Source organism: Melampsora larici-populina (assembly GCF_000204055.1).
Source record: "Melampsora larici-populina 98AG31 unplaced genomic scaffold MELLAscaffold_253, whole genome shotgun sequence".
Taxonomy (NCBI): domain Eukaryota; kingdom Fungi; phylum Basidiomycota; class Pucciniomycetes; order Pucciniales; family Melampsoraceae; genus Melampsora; species Melampsora laricis-populina.
The window spans coordinates 2,918-11,713 of NW_006769007.1; the positions used below are offsets into that span (position 1 = coordinate 2,918).

Sequence of the window (8,796 nt, forward strand, 5' to 3'; positions counted from 1 at the left end):
TGATATGTTGCACTTTGGCCCTCGGCCTTGGACAAAACTGGAAGCGAGTCAGGCGAGTCATAATCGTGGGGAGGCAGAATCCGTGCAACTTCACTCAAATGGCTGGGCGATCTGGCCGCGACAAGAGGCGGGGTTTAGCATTCCTCCTCGTCGAGCACAAGCGGACCAATGGCAAGAACGAGTTATCCGACTTCACCAATCCCACAGTTATGAGCGACGACGACCGAATGGACGCTCTTGCTCTCACACCGGTGTGCCTTAGGGTGGCGCTTGCAGTCGACCTCAGGTTAGCTCATATTTATCTTCCATATGGTTACATAAGGTTAACTGTGGCGGATGCCTTGTTTAGACATGGGTACATACCGCTGGATTCGATGTCTTCGGCAGTCATCGAAGAGTCACAACGGCAGCTTTCCAGCGGAATGTCCGCCTGCGATTGTTCAAACTGCCGCCCTGCCGAGGCCGAGGCGCTGTGGCTGGCGCAGCCCGCCATGACCCAAGACAATTTCGACAAAGCCCTCGTCATGAGTGAAAGCGAGCTCAACGTGTTGGTACAAGGCCTTGCCGTTGTCCCAGCAGCGCCTCCTTCAGCGGATATACGCCCAGTCGCCAGCGTCTGTGGGACAGATGATCCGATTCTGGACTCACCGATGCTGGAATCTCTGGTTACCCGACTGGAGCGCGCGTTTCACTCTTTTTTCTACCTCAAGTACCCGGAATCTTCAGAACTAAGTCCTGACGACTTCTTTGGACGCGACCTGGCATGGGATATCGCGAAGAATATAGACATCATAACCCAGCCAAGTGACTTCGAGCTAGTACTGGCCAGTGAGGCGATACCTGCTCAATTTGACCATCTCTTTGTGGCTTTCTGTCAGTGGAAGAACGACCTGCGGACCGGACCCACGTTTGACGAAGCCAAGAGCCGAAGAGCGTCTGTGACTCGTGGCCACACCAATCACAAGGTACCCCAGTCTTGCGAGGGGGCTCTTTTGCTCAAGGCCAGGGCAGAACAAGCGAAGAAGGCGTTGAAAGTCTCACGAGATCAAGCCAAAGAAGCCGACACATTGGCCAAAGAGGTAGCCAGGCAACGTCGTTCTCAGGCCAAAATCACCGCCGACGCACGAAGTTTGGTGGGCAGGGACGCGGTTACCCCAAGGCAGGCAGTCATTTCACCTACGCACAATCCCAACAAACGTGTGGCTGAAGACACACTCGGCGATACCCCTCGCATGAGATCACCTATGAATCAGGTACGTTCTGCAAGTCTTCAAACACCTATGGGTGTAACAAACAATGCTTATATAGGATTGCTTTCCCCGAAAATTGGGCATCTCCAACGTTTCAATCATCCATCGGAACTTCGTCATTAACCCAAGAAGACAATACATCTTCAGCACCCCATCAAAAACGGGAAGATCGACCCGCGGCTTTGTCTGCCAAGGTCAGCTTGATCATGTTACGCATGCCCGTTTGCCAAACGTTGGTGACCTGCGGTGGCGGCCGGGCACGGTTTGCAGGCGTTTGGGCCAAAGCCTCTGCAGCATAGGCTAGGAACAGGGCGAGCGACGTGCGGGTGATACCGTTTTGGTTAGACTGGTATGTGATCTTTTGACCCGCTTCCGATTTGATGAGCTGCATCATTTTCCGTAGCTAGTAGCATACGCAGTGTGGGCCACGCATATTTGTTAGTAATGATCTTTGCAATTCAATGAACTATTCAACATACCATTTGAATGTTATTTGATATTCTCAGTATCAGCCTGTCAATATCCGTTCCGCGCCCCTGAGAAAATAATCACTCCATAGTATTACGCATGGAGGGGGAAGCAAGTGAGTGTCCTAAAACCCATTGAACAGCTGTGACCCGAGCCCTCACCGTAGTGTCGTAATGATATTTAAGCCAACATATATGTATCTCCATATACTCGTCTATAGCCAGCCAGTGGTCCGCTCTCTTGTTCGAAGGAATCAGAATGGAATGCTTGATGGCTTTCGCGAGCGGTTTGGGTAGGTCTTCCTCCAAAAGGAGGACCAGACGCGGAATATGGCGGCCGTAATGTGAGAGGCCAGACAATCCCTGCGCCATGACGGACCACCGTTTCCACATAGCCATCAAACGGCCAACGTCGCCTGCCCGTGTCGCAGCGTGGGCTTCCACGACGGTTCCAAAATCTCGCAAGCGCAATCGTAGATTGTACTGCGTTGGGTCCGGCGCCCCTCTGGCTGCCTCCAGGCTAGGTGCCGCGAAATACGTGTCCCATACGTGGTCCAGCAGTCTGTCACAGTCGGCCTGTTTCCTGAGGTCTAGAGAGTCCAGTGACTCGATCGCCTGTCTTTAACGCATGGGACTTGGGTGAGTACATTTGGCTATGCATGGAGTGAACACGCGCTGACTTTAGTACAAACACCATGTTGGCTTTGTGCACAATGTGGCATGACCGCATGACTGTGTTGAAGTCCTGGGTGGCCACTGGCTTCTTGTACTCCAAACCTAGCGAAAACGCGGATCGCCATACGCCGGTGTCTTCTGCTTTATCCGGTTGTCCCCAATGGTGAGTCCATAAAGCTTTCGTAAAGTTCCAATTAGTGTGGGCACCACCGAAAACCGATAGTACCCACGATAAGCCTTCAACGGGGTCGACGGCTGGATGTCGCTTCACCCTAAGGCTTTCCACCAATTGGTTTGAGCCGACATCTCCGCCCGCTATCAACAGGGATTTCGAGTAAGCATCGTTGTCGAGACCAATTTGACCCATGATCTGGTCAAGAACACGTGACACACCCTCAGCTGATGAATCGGGTGCATCCATCATCCTGAGGAAGTGTATATTGGGCTTATGCATGGCGATGGGATCGATTTCAGGTGGTTTGACCACCAAAGCCGGCAGGTCTTGAGCGTGAAGTCCGCCAGGCAAGTGCTCAATATATTCCCTCATGCACTTGGACAGCTGTGCCTTGATAGCTAATCGCCAGTGTTGACTCTCGGCAGGCGACGGCGTGAACATTCCCAAGTTGACCGGTCGACGGTCAGCCGCTCGCATGGCTTCCAAAAAGGCGGGCAGTCCAAGGGTATCGGGCGGTATCGCTTGTAAGAGGCAGGGCTCAATGACTTTGAAGTACCCCCATGTGCCATGGAAAAGGCGAGTATTTTTTTCGACTCGAGTTTTATGAATTTTCAAATTGATATCCACATTGTCATAACACAACAGAGGCCGGAGTTTGTGGTTCAGTTTGAATAAGTCCATCATGCGCGTTTCCTGTAACACACGAAAGTGTTCGAGAGCCTGAAGAATTGCCGTCCTCGAAGTGGTAAGGCCCAGCGCGTGAAGCCATTCATTAACCCGGCACGAGACCCCGCTTGCTAATGTCATGAGGCCGTTAGCCACAGGGATCGCGTTACATCTTCGATTGCAAGTCACCGCTATCATGGCGCACACCATGGTCGGCACCTGCCTCCAGCGAAATCAAACATCGGTCAGGGAATAATTCGGTGCCAGGTACTCATGTTTCACTCACTTTTGCAAGTTTATGGGCAGCCTGAGAGCTCGGCGTGGATTTGACTGCCACCAGGTTCTCCATTGATAGGACGGTGGCCTCATCTACCGCACCCTCGATTTGACTTTCCCCAAGCGGTGCTTCGTCGGAGAGTGAGCCAGGTCCACCCACGTTCACCTCGTCGTCTTCGCAGGTGGCCAGATCCTTTTTGTTCATAGCGTGCGCGATTTTCCGTTGGATGAGCGCATGAAGGAATTTCATCCCCGATTGAATCTGGGTGGTCCTAATCGCTTCATGTCCATCACTAAAAAAATCCGGCGTAATAGTACTTGAGCTCACAAAGGCACCAGTGGGGAAGGCGCCTCGGGTCACTTCTTGGTCATTCACTATTCTCGATGCCTACAAAATGTTTTCGTTCATGACTACGTCCGGTTTACGCTTTCAGGTACGTATTGTTCTTTGATTAGCTTACCTCGTCAAGAATCAGGTTCTCCCATATATCGCGCCCTTTGTTGGATGCCGACGTCAATCTTGCCAGATTCCGGAAAATCGATCGTGTTTGCCTCGCACCCATTCCAATTTTGCTTAGGCGTTGGCGATAGATCAATTCTTCGTGAGTCGAAGATAGAAATGTAACCATGAATTCTTTAGGGGACATCTTCAGCTGATTAATGAAATCACATATCAATATCGTATTTCGCACTGTCGCGGGGGTGGCCTTGTTAGGTGAACCACTTTCCAGTGTAACACTCGCGTTTAACGACATGTCAGGCATAGACAAATGTCTTTCGGTGTGGACAGCTCAGCGACCAGGAGGGGGATGGACGCTTAGGGACCAACTTGTCCGTATACCCTCGGGCAAACGGACCACCCATGCCTAATCTAATAGCATTCTATTGGCTCTAGGGCACAGACACCCACATACCTCTCCGACTGGGAGGATGTTCTTCTCATGTTGTTTAGAGTCGTGACGCGCCAGTAAACAACTATACCTTGTTATATTACAATATCTGCCCCCTCATGTTTCAGGTGGCGACGTCGTATAGTGTGCCCAATGTCCCAAACCGAAAGGATGGAAGCACTTGTGAGCTTTAGCGAGGGTCAGGCCATGGGGTAGCTGCGTCACACCAGTTGCCTCACGTTTCATATGACTCAAATGGTTAGTCTTCCGAAGCAGTGGATGGGCTTTGCCTGTTCCTCACGCGCTAGGCAGCCAGGTCTCAAACGCGTTGACATCACTTCGAGGGCTCATACACTGGCCTGAAAGGTATTCATCATACCTTTCGGTTCATCTTCCTCAGTAACTTATAAACTTGTCCACGCTTCGGGAAACATGTTTTCTGTTTGCTCGCCGAACATCAGAGCGCTGTCTGTCCAGCTGGTTTATATAGTCAGTCCTCGACTTATCAACCCGCGGCAGACCACTGGCACATCTCGTCCATCCTACCCATGGAGCCAAACCCCTCACACCACTCCACTGCGGCCAGACCAACCAGCCTACTCGAGCCAGAACCCTGGCTTGATTCCCTCCTCAGAATCAAGCAGGCGATCGAGCTGGAAGGATTAACCATTGCGGATTTTATCAATTTGGCAAGTCAAAAGTCGGACTGGGGGTCCACTGGGGCCCCCCGTGAGGCCACACGTATCGAAAAAACTGTGGATATCTACAACTTCATCGTGAAGAAGAATATGACCGTATTGCGATTCTTGCATACTCTACTCAAACCCAATCATGTTCAACTCAGACCTTATCGCACTGAATGGCTCGCGAATGATGACGCGAAGCGAGGTCGTATCATCATCCTCCTCAACATGATCAAAGGCATTGTATACACTTCTGGAAACGCGGACAACGTCTGGAAATTATATATTTACAGAGAGGTAAGAGCTCTCTGCTGGTCTTAATGTCGAAGGAACTGGCTCGCTGATGATATATTTATTTGTGGCCACAGTTGGAGGAGCTGGAGATATACGCTCCGCCTCCGAGTCCTGACAACGTACCACCTCCAGGGTCTGATGAGGATGAATTGCTTGCGGATCTGTTGAGCGAGTAATGAATAAAGTATGTGGCCTTTGCTGCTCAGCGCGTGTTTCCATGCCTAATGCTGACATTCGGCCTCGGAGGTTGCAGAAAATGCATTGTGGTTAAGGTGTCTGGGCATGAAGAACTGCTGTTTGATCTTAACGATTTTGATTCGGCTTGAAACCTTTCTGACGCGCAGCATGGCAGCGTCATGTGTAGACCTATGGCCCCGGTCTTAGGCCCAAAGCAATTTTTTGTCTTATCTTTCATGTTTTTTGAGTTGATGAAAATCCGAGAAGGGCAAATTCTAGCTGGCAAGAGTGCGAATGTCTTTCATTAGAGACTATGTGAGCTTTTGTTTGCGAGATTTGAGTGCAGTGAGATGCGTAGAATTTGGCCAGATGTACCGGCCGATCTCACGCCAAAAAAACGAGATAGCGTCTAAGTCCCTCGTTTGAGCGGCTTGTTCGCTCAAGAGGGACTTAGTTAAGTTTGGTCAAGAACCTTACTTTTCTTATATACTGAGGGAGGAATATACAGATTGGATATCTGACTCTTGTACATCTTTATTGTTGCAGGTGAGCGAAAAGATCACCGTTGGAATCAATGCTTTCAATTGTACATGCGAAACATTCAGATATAATAGTGGATGATATCAAAAACGGGGAGCATTCGAGGATCGTTGGAAATGGGCAAAAGTGGGCGAAAAGGTAGACAGCCTGTACAAAACCTATACTCGCTGTAAGAGTAGTTCAATACAAATTGCCACTCAACTCACGGAGCTCACGGAGACTCACGTTGACCAGGATATTCGAGCTTCTTCAGACGTGCTTTCAGGCAGAGCAAGCAAAAAATCTTGGTCTATCTGATGGCCCAGGAGAATCAGTGAGCAGAGAAAGAGAGCAACATGTGAGGAACTTACTGGACAGCTATGATGTTCAGGCGTTCAATTATAAGCTCATAAGCTATGGCCAAATAAGCGTATGACAAACCAACAAGCGTTCTCGTTTTTTCATTTTTTCATTAGATCGTTCTTTCCTTTTTTTCATCATCAGCTACGATGTCAATGAAATGAGATCATGATTCTTGGTACATTCCTGTAGGCTCTTGTTACTTTGGGTCTCCTAGTCTAATAGGATTAGATCAATCATCTTTGTGATGCTTGGTCACTATTCAGCACCATTCGATAAGGGAATCCTCAATCGCTTGACACCTTGCTATTGCTCTTTCAACACCTTTTTGATCTGACAATACGAGGTTTTGTCCGCCAACATCTCCGTCTGAGTATTTTCACACTTCCCTTCTTCGGAGTGTTGTTTGCAATTTGCAAATATTAGAAACAATTATGTTGTACTCTCAACTTCACCAGCAAGAAGAGTAAGAGAGAGTAAGAGCTTGTAGAACAAGCTTCACTGGCACCTCGCTGTACCGGTACGGTGTGTATAAATCAGAGCCACCTTCCACATCACAGGCTCGGTGGGGCTCGGTATGTAGACGTACAACCGATGGTGGCGTCTGGGTCATTTTTTGCCCGGAGACGCTTTCGCCCAATTCCAGCGATACTCCAATTCTCTGCAAAAACGGTGCTTACAGTGTATTATATGTTGTATGTTTGATCTGAGCTTATTCACCAACAATCTCAGGGTTCTGATATTGTGTGTTATTCTGTACAGAGCCCGGAAATATTTCTCAACGACGAGAGATTGAAGCAGATGTACTTTTCTCAGTGGTTTCGCGATTGCTTGGTTTTGAAGGTGATTGATGAAGCGCATATGACCTATACATGGGGGATTGTAGAGAGCGGGAAAAAGCACCTTGCATGGGTGAAGAGTGTTCAAGATTCAGGGATCTTCCGTCCGTCTTATGGAAGAATGGGAATGTGGTTGGCTTCAACTGATCGAGTCCCAATACTTTTGATGTCTGCCACATGTCCACCAAGACACCGTGATCTAATCTATGCTAATTTAAAGATTTGAAGATTTGATATTGATTATGTGGAAGGTGAATTGTGTCGTCCTGAGATTACAATTCTTCGATTAGCAATGCAGAAATCACAAACATCCCTTGAAGATCTCTCCTCCAATTTCGCATTGAAACGCAAAGTCTCTGATAATGATTTGCCACCTACTTCAATCTATTCAAATACAAGAAAGTCAACCAAGAAGGTACTCAAGGTACTCAATGGCGCGCGAGGGGTTCTGAAAGGTGAAAGGGACCCCAAAAGCACCTTTGCTTGCAGGTTTCACTCAAACACTGGGCCTACAGACAAGACCAATAATATTTCCAACTACGCAGCGTCTTGTTATCCTATCATTGCATGTACTTTAGCCTTAGGTCTGGGTCGAAATTGGACCTGAGTTTGCCAGGTGTCCAATTTGGAAGGGCAGATGCTGCTGCCGTATCTCAAATTATCAGACAATGTGGACGCAATGGTAAACCAGGCCTCACCGTTTTCTACACTGAAAAGAGACGTCTCCATGGAAAGAACTCGGTGTCAGATTTTGAAGGCCTGAAGGAGTTTTCTGATGATGATCTAATGGATGGGTTGGCTGTAACTCCAGTCTGCTTGCGGATTGCCTTGACTTTGAGTAACCTGTATGTTTTTGATTAAATGTAACTCAAACTGTGCAAGGCTAATTCCTCCTCTACATAGACTTGGAAGAATTCCCATGAGTGACAACAAAGAAATCTATGTAGAAGAGAAACTTCAACAAGAAAAAGCGGGAATGTGTGCCTGCCATTGCTCAAATTGTGAGCCTGAAGTATGCAGGAAGTTGGCTGCACAAATGAAATGGCTTACCATGGCCAACTTCAAAGCTGGACTTCAAAATCCGGATATTCTGCCACATTTGGAAGTCGCCGCACCAATGGCTTCTTGGGATACTGTTGAAGACGAGAATGCCGAGGTTGATGCACCAACGTTCAATCAAAACCCCAAGCGTCCACCACCTCGCCGTAATGAACTGATCCAGCTGGCTGACCTGCTCACTCTGACCGTCAAGCAACACCATCAAAAATTGATGACTAACGCCGATCAGCTAAGGCCAACAGATTACGTGGATGATGATGACATCTGGAGGGTATTGGATAAGATACACCACATTCAGAGCAAAAATGATGTTTTCAAGATTCTTGGATGTGATCTATTACTGGGTGGAGTGAAGTTGATGTTTGATTATCAAAGACTGGCGGGTAGGAAGTGTTGGTATGCGGGATTTAACTGAGATGCGTGTGAGGGAGGCATCCACTCGATTATCGCAGGCAAAAACTCTTGC

The 8,796-nt window shown here is 48.5% G+C and overlaps 4 protein-coding genes across 4 annotated transcripts; 3 read left to right on the forward strand and 1 right to left on the reverse strand.

Annotated features, from left to right (window-relative positions):
- Positions 1-374: 374 nt before the first annotated feature.
- On the forward strand, positions 375-1,549 carry MELLADRAFT_114596 (uncharacterized protein; the record flags this gene model as incomplete). Its single annotated transcript, XM_007419573.1, has 2 exons — positions 375-1,133; positions 1,268-1,549. 2 exons carry the CDS (start codon positions 375-377, stop codon positions 1,547-1,549), a joined length of 1,041 nt encoding a protein of 346 aa, XP_007419635.1.
- A 733-nt stretch (positions 1,550-2,282) lies between these two features.
- Positions 2,283-4,452, reverse strand: MELLADRAFT_70219 (uncharacterized protein; the record flags this gene model as incomplete). Its single annotated transcript, XM_007419576.1, has 5 exons — positions 2,283-3,088; positions 3,272-3,452; positions 3,520-3,897; positions 3,971-4,283; positions 4,424-4,452. 5 exons carry the CDS (start codon positions 4,450-4,452, stop codon positions 2,283-2,285), a joined length of 1,707 nt encoding a protein of 568 aa, XP_007419638.1.
- A 495-nt stretch (positions 4,453-4,947) lies between these two features.
- MELLADRAFT_88115 (uncharacterized protein) lies at positions 4,948-5,552 on the forward strand (the record flags this gene model as incomplete). The annotated part of the gene is made up of 2 exons (XM_007419574.1): positions 4,948-5,379; positions 5,451-5,552. 2 exons carry the CDS (start codon positions 4,948-4,950, stop codon positions 5,550-5,552), a joined length of 534 nt encoding a protein of 177 aa, XP_007419636.1.
- A 2,286-nt stretch (positions 5,553-7,838) lies between these two features.
- Positions 7,839-8,745, forward strand: MELLADRAFT_70220 (uncharacterized protein; the record flags this gene model as incomplete). The annotated part of the gene is made up of 2 exons (XM_007419575.1): positions 7,839-8,116; positions 8,175-8,745. 2 exons carry the CDS (start codon positions 7,839-7,841, stop codon positions 8,743-8,745), a joined length of 849 nt encoding a protein of 282 aa, XP_007419637.1.
- Between the last annotated feature and the right edge of the window lie 51 nt (positions 8,746-8,796).